The sequence below is a fragment of the Berghia stephanieae genome, chromosome 1 (assembly GCF_034508935.2).
Source record: "Berghia stephanieae isolate SIO BIC M18660-M18661 chromosome 1, UCSD_Bste_1.3, whole genome shotgun sequence".
NCBI classification, from domain to species: Eukaryota; Metazoa; Mollusca; class Gastropoda; order Nudibranchia; family Aeolidiidae; genus Berghia; species Berghia stephanieae.
This window is the reverse complement of record NC_088360.1, coordinates 135,401,231-135,418,730: the sequence shown is the minus strand read 5'-3', so window position 1 is coordinate 135,418,730 and position 17,500 is coordinate 135,401,231. Positions and strand designations below refer to the sequence as shown.

Genomic DNA, 17,500 nt, shown 5'->3' with positions numbered 1-17,500 from the left:
ATAATAATAATAATAATAAATAATAATAATAATAATAATAATAATAATAATAATAATAATAATAATACGAAGAAGAAGAAGAAGAAGAAGAAGAAGAAGAAGAAGAAGAAGAAGAAGAAGAAGAAGAAGAAGAAGAAGAAGAAGAAGAAGAAGAAAAAAAATAATAATAATAATAATAATAATAATAATAATAATAATAATAATAATAATAATAATAATAATGCGTAATTTCTATAGCTCCCATTTCCACCAAACGTTCTCGGAAACGCTTCTATCTACATAAAATATGCACATGCGATCATCCTATATCATTCAATAAAATCGATAAAATCACAAACAGAAAACTGAAAGGAAGTAGGTGCTACTCTGTCTTCAAAAAGGTATTAAATGAGGACAGAGATTTACGGTGTCTGGTCTCTCTCTCTCTCTCTCTCTCTCTCTCTCTCTCTCTCTCTCTCTCTCTCTCTTTCTTTCTTTCTTTCTCTCTCCCTCTCTCTTCTCTCTCCCCTCTCTCCCTCTCTCTCTCTCTCTCTCTCTCTCCCTCTCTGTCTCTTCTCTCTCTCCCCTCTCTCTCTCTCTCCCCCTCTCTCTCTCTCTTCTCTCCCCCTCTCTCTCTCTCTCTCTCTCTCCCTCTCTCTCTCTGTCTCTCTCTCCCCCCTCTCTCCCCTCTCTCTCTCTTTCTCTCTCTCTCTCTCCCTCTTTCTCTCTCCCCCCTCTCTCTCTCTCCCTCTCTCTTCTCTCTCTCCCCTCTCTCTCTCTCTCTTCTCTCTCTCTCCCTCTCTGTCTCTCTCTCCCCCCTCTCTCTCTTCTCTCCCCTTCTCTCTCTCTTCTCTCCCCCTCTCTCTCTCTCTCTCTCTCTCCCTCTCTCTCTGTCTCTCTCTCTCTCCCCCCTCTCTCCCCTCTCTCTCCCCCCCCCACCCTCTCTCTCTATCTCTCTTTCTTCTCTCTGTCCTTAGTCATAAAAGCAATTTCCTGTATATAAATCTCCATCGTCTGATTTCCACACATTATTTATGGTTTTTGTTTTAAAATAGATATACGATCCCCACCAATTAATAAGAAATGCTGATGCCAAATTTTTAATGCCGACATAACTGACGTTTCATGATGTGTTGTGCGATGAAATCTCTCTTGACACGGACAGCCCGGAGGATATAATGTAATTAAGATGGAGGAATACATGCATACACACACACACACACACACTCTCTCACACACACACATATATATATATATATAAATATATATATATATATATATATATATATATATCTGTATATATATACATATATCTGTATTTATGTATATATATTCAATATCGGACAATACAATACTTTCTAGGTAATGAAATGTAAATTTGTATCCAAAAATAAAAGTTAATTAGTTTTCTTGAGTAGATACCAATAAATACAATAAATTTTAATCTCATGTTTCCCGCTAATTGAATTCTGGATTTATTTTCCACATCTAGTTATAATTGAGAATGACCTTAAGTTACAAGGTTGAAAAAAAAATACCATTCATCTTTTTTTGCCAATTGGGCTGTTTCAATGCTCGTGCATGTCTTCAGTCTTGAAACAAACTTCCATTATATATAATATATTCTACACAGAGACTGGCTAATGTTAGTTCACATGAACTTATCCCATTCAAAAAAATAACTCTTTTACTTTTTTATTTTTTATTGGGTTTTTTATCAGTCGAAATGCTGCTATACTGTAACCGAACATCTTTTCTCGTATTTTGATAAGAAAACGCTTGCCCTATCAAAAGGTTAACATAATCCTCCAGCATTTAGAACAATCTTAATCCTGGGAGTTCGAAGAAGAAAATCTGCTTTAAGACGTTTCGACAAGTTGGGAACCAGCTTCGTCTGAATTAAAACACCCCCCCCCCCGCCCCCCAAAAAAAAAATGATAAAATGATATTTTCCCAGTGAAAGACAGGCTATTGTTTCGTGCCAACGCAATCACGGTGTCTATTTCTGTTTCTCGCCTACTATCTTGGCTAGATAATCTGTGGAGTTGAATCGCTGTTGAGAATGTATAATGTCTTCATGTAAAGGTTATAAACAAACAAAAATTGAATATAACAGCTTAGAAAAAGAACAAAATTAAATTCAAACACGGAACGTTTCGGACTCAAAACCCTTCTTCAGCCAACAACCAAAAAAAAAAAAAAACCTAACAAAGACATAAATACATTACTAAATTCTAGATAGACGATATATAGAGATAATTTATAGGTCCTCTCGGCCTCCCTGGAAGGGACCTACAAAATATCTCTGTCGTCTATCTGGAATTTTTTAACGTATTTATGTCTTCATTGTTTGTTTTTTTTTTTGTTGGCTGAGGAGGGGTATACTATCTATAGCTTGGCTAAGAAGCTCATAACATTGCCATCCGGAAGTATAACGGACCAACACACAAAACTGTGTGTATCCATGAACGTTTATAGTCAGGTTAATACAGTTCAGTGAGCATTACTCATAAACGCGGATGGCAAAAAAACAATAACAAAGACCTGAGTGACGTCATCTTCGAACTACCGATAGCGTTTGTGGTATTGTTTATCCATTATTATTTATTATATGCCATTTATTTGTTTCCATTTGTTTCTCCAGGGATTACAAGGTCTTCGGGGACAAGACGGTCGGAAAGGAGATCGAGGAGAGGCGGTACGTGTTGCAATCTCATTTCATTGGACGTGTGTGTGTGTGTGTGTGTGTGTGTGTGTGTGTGTGTGTAGGGGGGTATCTCTGTGTGCGTGTGGGGAGTGGGTGTGTGATTTTGAAAGTGTGTGTGTGTATGTGTGTGTGTGAGAGAGTGTGTATGTGTGTGTGTGTGTGAATGTGTGTGAATCGGTACGTGTTGCAATCTCATCTCATTGTGGACGTGTATATGTGTGTTGGGTGTGTGGGTATCTCTGGGTGAGTGTGGGGAGTGGGTGTGCGATTTTGAATGTGTGTGTGTGTGTGAGAGAGAAAGAGAGAGAAAGATAGGGAGGAGAGAGAGGGGGGATGGGAGAGAGAGATAGATAGATATATATATATATATATAGAGAGAGAGAGAGAGAGAGAGAGAGAGAGAGTGAGGGAGAGATTGTGTGTGTACATAAACTTTGACTTTATATTTGAATGGCATTATTTTGGATTCTTGATTTTGAACGACGTGCACATATGCAGGTCTGACATCCGAACCCATTTATGGGCCGGGTTTAACATTGTTGTAATGGACAAAATTTAGCGCCGTTTTTTTTTTATTTGGTTTCCATTACAACAATTAGTCCATAAGGAATGTCTCGAACCAGAGAATTCGAAGGCGTGTCAGGTTTGACGACTTTTCCACAAGTTGAAACCTTCTAAACCATCGGCATCTGGACGAACAGTTTTTTTGGGAGGCACGATAGCTCAGTTGGTAGTGTACTCGCTCCACACGCAAAGTAGCAATGACTATGAAAAATCAAAGCCCTATCTCCACTGAGTAAAAATGTTTTTAAATTTTGAAAATCCATTCATAAATAAACAAGTTATGCAGTTTCAAAGGTGTCATTTATTTGGATGACCCGCAAAGAGGAAAAAAACGCGAAAATATGGGACGCTTTTTCGGCATTTTTTTTCGACCTTTGGTTGTATCTTGGGTAATAAGTGTGAAATTTGAAGAGCAAATTAGGATGGTGTTTTGTAAAATACGGGAAAAGTACTCGTCATATTCATATGAAATTTTACAACCAAAAAGAAGAAATGTTCATGTATTACCTTGTCAGCGACAAAACCTCCACGCCGGTAGTTTTAGAAATATTTTACTCCAAAGAGTAAAAATCTATTTTTAACGGTCTTCTGGTAATTGCACGAGTTTTGTCGCTTGACATAATCTAAAATGACATTTTTTCTAACTGTGTGCCAACTTTCAGTCATATTCATCGATAAACAGCGTCGTAATTAATTTTTAAAAATAGCATATACGAAACGGCTTCGTCCCATATTTTGACGCAAATTCGGGCACTTCTTGAGCGAAAAAGAGGCCCAAAGATTTGTGCGGGATAGTCATTGCTACGTAAAGGGACCGAGATCGATACCGGGTACAGTCGAGATGTATTATGACCCCCCCCCCCCCCCCACTTCGCGCTATACAAGCTTGAATGATTTGGTAGCTGGGTCTGTTAAATATGGCGGAAAAACACTTTGCGATAGACTAGCATCCTACATAAAGAGTAACAAACAATTGCTTTTGTCCGTTTCACGCTTTTAAAACTGGGATTGACCAGATCCATGGGCCGAATTGCTCTGAAGGACTATTTTTATTAAATACAGCGTGTTTTGGCATTACAGAACGCTATGTGTACTCAGAATACTGGAGTTCCGTCTCCCTACAGAGGTAGAATGTCATGGAACGTCATTCTTCACGCTCTATGGCCATTACCTTACCTTACCGGAGTTTCGTCTCCCTACAGAGGTAGAATGTCATGGAACGTCATTCTTCACGCTCTATGGCCATTACCTTACCTTACCGGAGTTTCGTCTCCCTACAGAGGTAGAATGTCATGGAACGTCATTCTTCACGCTCTATGGCCAGTACCTTACCTTACCGGAGTTTCGTCTCCCTACAGAGGTAGAATGTCATGGAACGTCATTCTTCACGCTCTATGGCCAGTACCTTACCTTACCGGAGTTTCGTCTCCCTACAGAGATAGAATGTCATGGAACGTCATTCTTCGCGCTCTTTGGCCAGTACCTTACCTTACCGGAGTTTCGTCTCCCTACAGAGGTAGAATGTCATGGAACGTCATTCCTCACGCTCTTTGGCCAGTACCTTACCTTACCGGAGTTCCGTCTCCCTACAGAGGTTGAATTTCATGGAACGTCATTCTTCACGCTCTATGGCCAGTACCTTACCTTACCGGAGTTTCGTCTCCCTACAGAGGTAGAATGTCATGGAACGTCATTCCTCACGCTCTTTGGCCAGTACCTTACCTTACCGGAGTTCCGTCTCCCTACAGAGGTTGAATGTCATGGAACGCCATTCTTCATGCTCAAGGGCCATTACCTTAACTTTAACTTCTGCCAACAGTTGTCTGGACCTTCAATAAGAACTAGAATGTTTAATTTCTTTCTCGTCCATGGTACTCTCATAATTCTGCGGTCCACCCACATCTCAAAGGCTTCAATTTTTCTTTCTATCTTCTTCTTTATGGTCCATGTTTCACAGTGATACAGGAATGTGGACCATATGTAACATTTAGCCATACACACTTTTGCTTTTGTTGATATTTTTAAGCTAGTGAGGCGTGCATTGAAAAAAGTAAACAAGTATTTAAACATTTTGCAAATAAAATTCATTCAAATACCGATCGATCAAAATGACTCTGAGCGGAGTCATCGTTAACTTATAGATAGTTCGAAGATGACGTCACTCAAGCCTTTATTATTGTTTTTGCCATCCGCGTTTGTGAGTTATTCTCACTAAACTGTATTAACCAGACTATAAAAGTTCATGGTTACACAGAGTTTGTGTGTTGGTCCGTTATACTTCCCGATGGCAATGTTGTGAACTCCTTGGCCAAGCGCATTCTATCTATAGCTAGGCACAGTAGCCATCGTAGCTTTAACTTATAGCCTGACACTGACCAAAAAATGACGTCAAAATGTCAGTCTTTGGCCACAAAAGAAAACAAATCATGAGTTGTATTCAATAGTTCAACCAATGGGACCACTTGTTTCCATGAGCTCTACTAACGACAACTCACTAGGCGGTGCAAAAACCAAATAATGACGTCAAAATGCCAGTCTTTTGGGGTTTCAGTGTCAGGCTATAACTTAACGATGGCTACGCTCTGAGCTTGGCAAAAACTCTCAAACCATGTTTGAAGTTTGTTTTTTTTTTTTTCCTAAGATGAGTGACATTTTAATCTATCGATATTGGGGGACGAGTTTTCTGGCTAAAATTTGAAATGCGTGTTTTGTCGTAATCCGACACAATAGCTAAAAAATACAAGTCTATTGTGCTCGGTAGATGTTAAGATTGCGCCACCACTTCCATCGGCAGAGCTCATAAATCTGTCTTAAGATGATATGGAAGAGCGTTCTTGGGAAGATGAATGGGACAGCGTGGCTCAGCGGTATGGTCTTTGCTTCGTACCCGAAAGGTACCGAGTTCGACTACCCGCCGCGTTGTGTGGCCTTAAGCAAGTCACCTAGCCTTAGCTCACTTTGCGGCGCTGCACTGCGGCTGACGCCTGGCTTATTCCAGTCTTCGCTTGGAATAGACCCTAAAGAAAAATTTCCCCTTAGGGATGAATAAAGGGAATTAATTTTTTGATATCGTAATTATTAACCCTTTAACTGTGTGGCAATGTGGTCTTGTCGTATGATACTCGCTTTAGAACCGGAAGGTTCGAGACTTGCTTTACGCATAGTTGAGTCCCAGGTTTGAAAGTTTTTGCCTATCTATATGAGACTCATTTGAATCGACCGTTATTTGGAGGACGAGTTTGTTTTCTGGCCAAAATTTTTAATATGTGTTTTTCCAGAATATGGCAGGATGGTTAACCGTTATCTTGCGTTATCTTTAACAGAAAAAAAAATATTTTCTGTATTTCTTGAACCCAGTTTTGACTAACCTTCCCTTTCTTGATACTCGGTGCAGAATTAAGACTTGTTGGCATTTATCATGCCAAATCCCAAAAAGAAAAAATCCCAATAAACCATTGGCATTTTGTGAAATTATCTGGCGGAGAAAGAGCGAAACATTAATTTTATTTGGCATGATGGATTTCTCTTTGTCTTTTGTTCCCAGTCGCAAGTGCATATTTATGTTAATTAGATCAAACAGACAACTTGACACAGAATTTCCAACGACACAAATAGACGATATATATATGCAGGTCTGACATCCGAATCCACTTTTGGGCCTAGTTTAACTCACTCAATCTTAGAGATTTTTGCTACTTTTCAAAATTGGAAAAAAATGTATTAAAAATGAACATGTGCATATATATTTTTATTCAACTACCATAAACATGAAAAAAAAAACTAAAAACATTAGCTTTAATACTACGTTTATAATTTGTCTCAGAAACATGTAATAAATAGGCATGGGGTCAAAGTAACCCGGGTAAACAACGGATAGAGTCGGTGTTAGGGTTGAGTGAGTTAACGTTGTTGTATTGGACAATATTTGCGTCGTTTTTTTAAATTTCCATTTGAACAATGAGCTCATAAGATCGATACAGATAAATAGATATATGGATGATTAGGTAGATAAATAGATTTTAATTAAATATAAATAAATAAACAAAAAAATAGATAAATATGCATGTGTGTGGGTCTGTCTGTCTGTCTGTCCGTCTTATTTCTTCGTTCACTGTTATTCTCCAAGTCATCCGTTGCTGCCTTCCTCTGCCTTCCCTTTCCTTCTAGGCGTCATATTATCTCGTTCTACATGTTGCATGTTGGTTAGGGACCCTTTGTAAAGCGCTTTGAGCACGTTTAGTAGATATTGCGCTATATAAAATCTCAAGTTTTTTTTTTTTTTTTTTTTTTTTTTTTTTTTTTTTTTTGGGGGGGGGGGGGGGGTCATTATATACACTGCCTTTATTCATCTGGAGGGACTATTTTTTCTTTCGATGCCATCTGGAGAAAATAAGGAATTAGCGCCAGGCAGCAGCAGCCTCTTATGGTTCTCACACTACTATGTTATGACGATCGACCCAATCAGCAAAGTCCGGTCCGCATTCGTGCACCGTCGCGAACCCGCCGGGTAGAATCGTCACAACACACCTTTCGACTAGATGCTCTGCCGTCTCGGGTTCTTGCCCACAGCGGGTACATATTGGACAGGCGTTGACCGTAGTGCAGTGCCGACATGAGGAATAGGAAGAGCTAAATTTCTTCCTCAAGAGCCAACTTTAATTGACATGCAAATGGCAGCTCGATTTGGGAGTCTATTGGATAGATATTGTAAGATGTGAGGATGTTACGATCTTACTTCGTTAAAGAGAAAAGAATGCCAGCGACAAGCGAAAGATAAGATTAGAAGTTTTAATAATAAAAAGACGAAGTGTCTGTTGCTCCAATCGAAAGTAGGAAACCGGAAAGTAAACAATATAAGAAGTGGCCAGATAATTTAGGGAGAAATCAACTAAACTATAGGGAATGAGATTAGCGAAACAGTAGCGTCCCTTGATTGGACGTCACCGGCGGAAAAGTTATTAGAGAGAGAACGTCATGGTGGTTGGGCGCATGCGTCTCTAGTCCTCGCTTTCGGTGAAGTGTCTCCGAGAGAGACGCATGCGCAAAACCATGTTGACGTTCTCTCTGTAAGGTGATGTCCAATCAAGGGACGCTACTCTTCCGCTAATCTCATTCCCTATTGGACGTCACATAATGCAATGCACGTTTCATCCTCTTGAATTTATCGTACTCTGATCATTACATAATGGTATCTGAAAATGTTCAGAATAGATAGTTCGAAGTTGACATCACTCAGGTCTTTGTTATTGTTTTTTTTTTTTTTGTTTTTTTTTTTTTTTTTTTTTTTTTTTTTTTTTTTTTGGTTTTTTTTTTTGGTCATCCGCGTTCATGAGTAATACTCACTAAACTGTATTAACCAGACTATAAAGGTTCAAGGTTACACATAGTTTTGTGTATTTGTCCGATATATTTCCGGATGGCAATGTTGTGAGCTTCATAGCCAAGCGCATACTATCTATATTGACATATTGAAACTTCTTTTTTCAAGAGCGTTTATATAGATCAAATTATAGATAGTATGCAGATGACGTCACTCAGGCGTTTGTTGTTGTTTTTGCCATCCGCGTTTGTGAGTTGTTCTCACTAAACTGTATTAACTAGACTATAAACGTTCATGGTTACACAGAGTTTGTGTGTTGGTCCGTTATACTTCCGGATGGCAATGTTGTGAACTCCTTGGCCAAGCGCATTCTATCTATAGTACATTAACAGACTTCTGCCTACTTGATAATCTAAAAATTCATTTGTTTTTTGGGGGAGATAAATAATGTAGTGTGTGTGTGTGCGTGTGTGTGTGCGTGTGTGTGTGTGGGTGTGTGGGTGTGCGTGTATATATATATATATATATATATATATATATATATATATATAAATGTAAATTTTCACTCACATTATTCTTGCCAAGACGATTCGTTTCAGTGTTCCCACCTCATCAGTCGGCATAATCCATTTGTAAGAAATGTCCGTAGAAATATATATATATATATATATATATATATATATATATATATATATATATATATATATATATATATAACATTTCTTCACCTTCTACATTATTGTTTCTTGCTTTCACAATCTTCAAGAGACAATAATGTAGAAATGGAAGTAAGGGACACTTTTGAATGTTTTATGAAGAGCTCTTTTTAATAAAATGTTGAGCTCTATTACTATTATGCCACAGTTTCTGTTTTTACAATAATCTAATTGTCATCCCAATGTATTTTCACCCTCCAGGGCCCCCCAGGACGACCAGGAATCCCAGGAGCTCTGACGTCATCCAACGGGGAAGCGGTAACGGAAGAATTTGTAGCGTCACTGCAAGTACTGCTCATATCTCATTTTATGCACGAGAGGCCTTGATGACGTTTTACGCACTCCTAAATCAAAATCTATCCGCCATGCCACACATTCTATTTGCCTCTAGTTTTAGAAGCCTGATGACGTTTTTCGCACTCCTAAATCAAAATCTATCCGCCATGCCACACATTCTATTTGCCTCTATTTTTAGAAGCCTGATGACGTTTTTTACACTCCTAAATCAAAATCTATCCGCCATGCCACACATTCTATTTGCCTCTATTTTAGAAGCCTGATGACGTTTTTCGCACTCCTAAATCAAAATCTATCCGCCATGCCACACATTCTATTTGCCTCTATTTTTAGAAGCCTGATGACGTTTTTTACACTCCTAAATCAAAATCTATCCGCCATGCCACACATTCTATTTGCCTCTAGTTTTAGAAGCCTGGTGACGTTTTTCGCACTCTTAAATCAAAATCTCTCCGACACGCCACACATTCTATTTTCTTTCATTTTAAGGCCTGATGACGTTTTATGCACGCCTGAATCCAAAACTTTCCGCCACGCCACATATCCTGTTTGCTTCAGTTTTAAGGCTTTTGTAATGTTAGAATCTGATAACGGTTTTAGAGGACATTCTTCGGCAGTTTCCAGTTTTCATTTTCTCTACACATTGCTTGCCATTTTGACCGAATCATAGTCTTTACCAACCTAGAGTTGATTTTGCTTTAAATCTTGAACAGTTCTGAGAATTATTTTTCTTTTGTTGCCTTTTTGTGTTCTTCACGTTTTGTTCTAATTCTGTTTGGCTGGTTTTCTTGTTTATTTATTTATTTATTTGTTTATTTATTTATTTATTTATGTCTAAATTTTTGACACGCTGGCATACACTTATAGTTCATTAGCTTTCAGCTTATCCTTTTCCATCTTCTCTTGCAAGACTTTAGAACAATGATAGAGTTACAATATAGAATAGCGACTGAGTGCAATCGCCTGAGAGAAAAAAAAATTATCTACGCTTAATCTGCCTACTTTGGATAAACACTTATTTAAAATTTTGATCTGAAAACTAATTCTTTGAAGAATATCGATCGATAAAAATGACCCTCGTCGAAAAAAAAACCCCTCTCAAACCTGGGACGGGAAAGTTTGCCTTGAATCCCCTGGGTTTGAGAGTTTTTGCCAAGATGAGGCTTATTTTAATTGATTGATATTTAAAGGGCGAGTTTTCTGGCCAAACTTTTTAATATGTTTTTTTTTTTTTTGTTCAGAGTACGACATATAATTTATTATAAGAGTTTGAAAATCGGACTATTTTTTTCTGTTCATTTTCATTGCATGTTTCGTCCTCTATTCGCGAAGGCCCAGGATTGAAAGTTTTTGCTAAGACGAGGGTCATTTAAATCGATTGATATTTGAAGAACGAGTTTTCTGGCTAAATTTCTAAATACATGTTTTCCAGAGCACGGCAGTATTGGATAGTACCTGTCATGACCTTTGAACCGATGTCAAAACTAGATGTTAGAAATATAGGTAAAGATTTGTAAAATATAAACTGAGGTATGAAGGTAAAGATGTGGCTGGTAATTTTAAACAGTAAACATTTCCGATTGCGGCAAACTTGCATTATTCTCACGCTAGGCACGAATCAATTAATCTTTGTCTTAGATTCTCATTGAAAAGTAAGTAAGACTATTAATCAAAATATTCTCCGAAGCCCTAAATACAGTTTCTAGGCAACCAAACTCTCCTTTTCAACAAAATTGATTGAATCAAAAACGTCTTTGCAGTTCTCTAGCTGGAGCTAAATCTTTTAATTCTACGAATCGAATTGTTTGTAGCACTATCTGTCTGTATATTACAACTTCAGAGGAAGTTTGAAACGACAACCCCCCCCCCCCCAAAAAAAAAAAAAAAACCAACAATAAAGACATACATAAATTACAAACTTCCAGATAGACGACAGAGATATTTCAGAGGTCTTCTAAAATTAAAATTAAAAAATTAAATTGAGCTTTTATATAGCGCATTATCCACTAAATGGGCCGAAAGCGCTTTACAAGGGGTCCCTCGTCAACAGCAACATTTAACATGTAGGACGGGACATGACGCCTATTAGGTGATATTACAATTTTTCGGACAAAGACAACGCTGTTAACGGCCAGGTACTCATTTTACACATGAGTACGGTGAGAGAATGTGAGTAAAGAGTCTTTTCCAAGGACTCAACTATGCGCCGAGCGCGAGGCTCGAACCCAGGACCTTCCGATCCGAAAGCAAGTGTCATACCACTAGACCACATAGCCGCACTCTGTAGAAAAATCTTGGAAAGTGAACTATCTGATAGTAATGTATGTATGTCTTTATTGTTTTGTTTGCTTTCTTTTGTTGGCTGAAGAAGGGTTTTGAGCCCGAAACATTCCGTGTTTGGTATTTTGTTCTTTTTTGAAGCAGTTCTATTCACTTTTGTTTGTTATTCATAAATGAGAGAAACTTGTGTATCTATCTAGCCAGTATAGCTTTTAAAAATATATTTAGCAATTCACTAAGAATTGGTAGAATCGCCACATAACCCTTGTAGTTGTTGTTGTTGTTGTTATTATTATTGTTGTTGTTGTTATTGTTTATATATCTGCATGCTATAATTTGTGACTTGCTGCCTCAGATCAGAACGGTGTTACCTATGTCGGGGTGATTGGTAGTTGCTTTTAGAATTTAAAAAAAAATACGGGATTCTGGTTAAATTTTGATTTTTTAAAAATATTAAGATAAAATTCACTTTTATTCATCCCCAAGGGGAAATTTGTCTTTAGAGTCTATTCAATGGGAAGACTGGAATAATCCAGGCGTTAGCCGCAGTGCATTGCAGCAAAGTGAGCTAGGGCGAGGAATGACTTGCTCAATGCCACACAGCGACTGGTGGTCGAACGTGTGTACCTTTCGGGTCGAAGCAAAGACCATACCGCTGAACCACTGCTGCCCTTTTCCTTTTATTCTTTGCTCGGAAGGACCTGGGTTCGAGCCTCGCTCGGCGCATAGTTGAGTCCTTGGAAAAGGCTCTTTACTCACATTCTCTCACCGTATTCAGGTTTAAAATGAGTACCTGGCCGTTAACAGCGTTGTCTTTGTCCGAAAAATTGTAATATAGCCTGACAGGCGTCATGTCCCGTCCTACATGTTAAATGTTGCTGTTGACCAGGGACCCCTTGTAAAGCGCTTTGAGCACATTTTAGTGGATATTGCGCTATATAAAAGCTTAATTAATTAAAATTAAAGAGAATGAACATAATTCATGGAAGTGGCAAACAAACTAAAATTGTCATACTTCTTGTCGTTTTGAATTTAAGATCTACATTTGTCACTATGTTCACCCCCGACATCATATACCATTTGAGACAATGGACCACAAAATTGGGTAATTGGTTTTACTGGCAAAGTATGAAATCCCACATGGTGTTCTATGGTCATAGACATGTATTTTACGATTCAAAATTGTTCGGTTTATTCAGGTTAATGTTATGCTTTCCCCAATTATGTGCAGCTATGTGGTGTTGTGGTATGACACTCACTTTTGTTAAGTGTTTCTATTGACCAGGGACTCTTTGTAAAACGCTTTGAGTACGTTTAGTGGATATTGCGCTATACAAAAGCTCAATGTTTTTCAATGGCATTTGAAACAACAACATACATTCAAACAACAAAAAAATAACTCAATAAATAAATAATAAATGAATTTGAAATTTTTTGAAAAGATGTCTTTCTATTCTATAAACCAGATGGCTTTAGTTTTAATGATTATTTTTCACAATATTTTGAAACGCATTTAAAAATGATCAAGGACAAGAAAAGAGCTAGAGATCATAGTTTGTTGGGAAATCAATTAATTCCTTTTGTTGTGTGTATATATAACTCATATCACTACGCACCATTCGTTCAAGTGGACAAATGCACTTGTTTACAGGTCTGGTAACACAAATTGTTATGATGAGCGCATTGTTGTTATGGAAATACTTTCAAAGCAATGTAAAATAAAATTATCCATTACAACAATGTTAAATCAAATCCATAATTTTGTTCGGTTATCAGACTTGAAATAATGTGGTTCTAGCTACGTCACCATTTATTCGTGTCTGATGACCCATCTCGCCTCAATCTGGAGCTATGTTTTCAAATCAGTGTAGTACCTGGACGTCAACAGCGTTGTCTCTGTAGGAAAAATTGTAACATCGCCTAACAGGCGTCATGTCTCGTTTTACATGTTACGCGTTGCTGTTGGTCAGGGACCCTTTATAAAACGTTTTGAGTACATTTAATGGATATTGCTTTGTACAAACGCTCTAGTTTTCTTTTCAGTTTTTTTTTTTAAATTTATTTTTTAGAGATCATGATGAAACGCTTTAAATTTTGAATTTTCATAAAGCAGTTTGAACACAGTTTCTTGAGCTACAGGAGACCGAAATAATTTCATATTCTGTATTGTTTTACTTTAAATGTTGAATTTTCATAAAGCAGTTTGAATACAGTTTCTTGAGCTACAGGAGACCGAAATAATTTCATATTCTGTATTGTTTTACTTTAAATGTTGAATTTTCATAAAGCAGTTTGAATACAGTTTCTTGAGCTACAGGAGACCGAAATAATTTCATATTCTGTATTGTTTTACTTTAAATGTTGAATTTTCATAAAGCAGTTTGAACACAGTTTCTTGAGCTACAGGAGACCGAAATAATTTCATATTCTGTATTGTTTTACTTTAAATGTTGAATTTTCATAAAGCAGTTTGAATACAGTTTCTTGAGCTACAGGAGACCGAAATAATTTCATATTCTGTATTGTTTTACTTTAAATGTTGAATTTTCATAAAGCAGATTGAATACAGTTTCTTGAGCTACAGGAGACCGAAATAATCTCATATTCTGTATTGTTTTACTTTAAATGTTGAATTTTCATAAAGCAGTTTGAATACAGTTTCTTGAGCTACAGGAGACCGAAATAATTTCATATTCTGTATTGTTTTACTTTAAATGTTGAATTTTCATAAAGCAGTTTGAATACAGTTTCTTGAGCTACAGGAGACCGAAATAATTTCATATTCTGTATTGTTTTACTTTAAATGTTGAATTTTCATAAAGCAGATTGAATACAGTTTCTTGAGCTACAGGAGACCGAAATAATTTCATATTCTGTATTGTTTTACTTTAAATTTACTGGGGGGTTTTTGTCCCTCACCGATATAGCACCAGATTGAAGATATGGGTCATTTGTGGAACCTTGAAAAAGTGCATAAAATTAAAATTTGGCCTGAGAATTCGTCAATTAAATAATGACGATTATGATAATCCCCATCCTGACAAAAACTCTCAAACCTGGGACTTTAAGAATGTCCCTGGTTTGAGAGTGTTTTTTTTTTTTTTTTGCCTAGATGAGGGTCCTTTAAATCGATCGAAATCTGAAGGATGAGATTTCTGGACAGATTTTTTAAATGTCCTTTTTCAAAGTACAAATACATGGTCGATATTTACTCTCTTATATATATATATATTATATATATATATATATATATATATATATATATATATATATGCTATTATTTTAAATTGTTCACACATTTAGTTTGGCTATTTAACATGCTACTTTTTAAAAAAAATTATTTTCATAAAGATAAATCTAAATGAAATAGATACTGCTCATCGTCATGTTTTCATTATCGTGTTTTATTTATTCTGCCATACTCTGGAAAACCACATATTTTAAAATTTGGCCATAAAACTCGTCCTTCAAATACCGATCAATTTAAATGACCCTCGTCTTGGCAACAACAAAAAAGTCTCAACCTGGGACTTCGCGAAGTCCCTGGTTTGAGAGGTTTTTGTTTGTTTTTTTCTTTTCCAAAATGAGGGTCACTTAAATCGATCGATATTTGAAGGAAGAGTTTTCTGGCCAAATTATAAAATATGTGGTTTTCTAGAGTATGGCAGTATTGATCGTAGAAGTATTAAATATACTAAAACTAAAGACACTTCATTTATCTTGCTTTTGTTTTCTTGACAGGGCCCACCGGGACCGCCCGGACCAGTAGGACAAAAGGGAGCTGCTGTAAGTTGATATCATCAATTAGATAAAAGATAAAGATAAAATTTTAAAAAGATAAAATTTCGTTTATTCATCCCATAGGGGAAATTTGTATCTAGGGTTTATTCCAAGGGAAGACTGAAATAGTCCAGGCGTCAGCCGCAGTGCAGCGCCCCAAATTGAGCTAGGTCGAGGTGACTTGTTCAAGGCCATCGAACGCAGCGGCAGGTGATCGAACTCGGTACCTTTCGGGGTACGAAGCAAAGACTGTACCGCTGAGCTACGCTGCCCCCTTGTGTGTTGATTTGACAAACCCGTCGGAAGTTGGAAAAATGCGACTCCCATATTATATATATATATATATATATATATATATATATATATATATATATATATAATATATTATATATATATATATATATATATATATATATATATATATATATATATATATATATATATCAACATAGGCACCATTTCTGGGCAAAATACAATGTGAATTTTTGTAATTGTATCTTAATTAGGGTCAAAGTCATTCGTATTTGAAGAGAGGGTGGGGTGGGGGTAGGGGGTCAAAAAAATTTTAAAACGGAGAAAATCTCTTTTAAAGATAAGATATAAATATTTTGCATCAATAGAGCTCAGAAAAAATGTAATCAATTTATCTTTAAGCTTCAAATTGTAAAACATTTCGTGAGAATGTGGTATACTAAAAACGACGAATACCCAACAGCCTTTATCGGCTTAGTATTCACTTTGGCCAAAATCGACGTGTACGTATTTGCAGGTCTCACAACCCAAATTATTATGGTCCCTTGTCATTGTTCTAATGGAAACACTCTCAAATCAACGCAAAATACTGTCCATTACAACAATGTTAGAACAGGCCCAAAATCGCTTTCGATTATCAGACCTGTCAATATGTATACCTCGGCCAAAATGAAACAAGGTGTTTTGTCAGTGTGTGGTGTTGATAGAGGTTGGGAGAAATTGGGGCTGAATAAGAAAAACATGTTCATCAAAAGGGTGAACTAGAAAGTTAAATAGATTATCGGCCAAACTCTAGTGCTGCCGAACTTTGGAAAAACACGTATTTAAAATTTTGGCCAGAAAACTCGTCCTTTAAATATCTACCAATCAAATGTCTCTCATCTTGGCAAACACAATTTCAGAGTAGCTGATACTTCAAGGAAAAATTCACAAGTCCCAGGTTCGAGAATTTTTGACAAGATGCGGGTCCTGTTAATCGATCGATATTTGAAGGAAGAGTTTCTGCCAAAATATTTTATACTTATTATTTTTTCAGAGAAAGTCATAGTTGTAATTATTGTGCTCCTTTGGTTAAGGGTCAGAAATGAGATTTTATGCTTGATAAAGTCTGGCGGGTTTTTAAAAGGCCATGACCCATTTTCTATTGGATTGGAGTACCCTGTTAGCTTTATACTTTATTCTCATAACGATTTAATTGTTTTCTTACTTTTGATGTGGATGGGGTCCCGGTAGCTCAGTATATAGAGCACTTCTTACGCAAAGGGACCGAGTTCGATCCAGGATGGAGTGGAGATTTCTTTCTTACCCTCTCCACCCCCCCCCCCAGCCCTCTCCACACACACACCCCTCCCCCGCCTCTCTCCACCCGCTCCCCCACCCCTCTAACCTTCTCCACCAAGGGGTGATCGGGTAGCTGGTTCTCTTGGATCTGGTAGAAAGTACTTTTCGATAGACAAGCGTCATATCCAAAGGGTAGCAAGCAACTCCTATTATCCATTTCACGCTATAGAAACCGGGGTAGGTTTAGTTACGAGATTAAAACAATCCGGAATGAAATTCTAAGTGTGAAAACTCATGATGTGTCAAGTCTTCTTGAATCATTTC

The 17,500-nt window shown here is 37.1% G+C and overlaps 1 protein-coding gene across 1 annotated transcript in view; it reads left to right on the top strand.

Moving 5' to 3' along the window:
- The window catches only part of LOC144963276 (uncharacterized), a 189,184-nt gene that overhangs the window by 91,823 nt on the left and 79,861 nt on the right, over positions 1–17,500 (top strand). Inside the window, exons 25-27 of the mRNA XM_078897155.1 lie at positions 2,624–2,677; positions 9,488–9,544; positions 15,605–15,649. Coding sequence (XP_078753281.1) covers positions 2,624–2,677; positions 9,488–9,544; positions 15,605–15,649 — 156 coding nt within the window. The remainder of the gene's footprint in view (positions 1–2,623; positions 2,678–9,487; positions 9,545–15,604; positions 15,650–17,500) is intronic.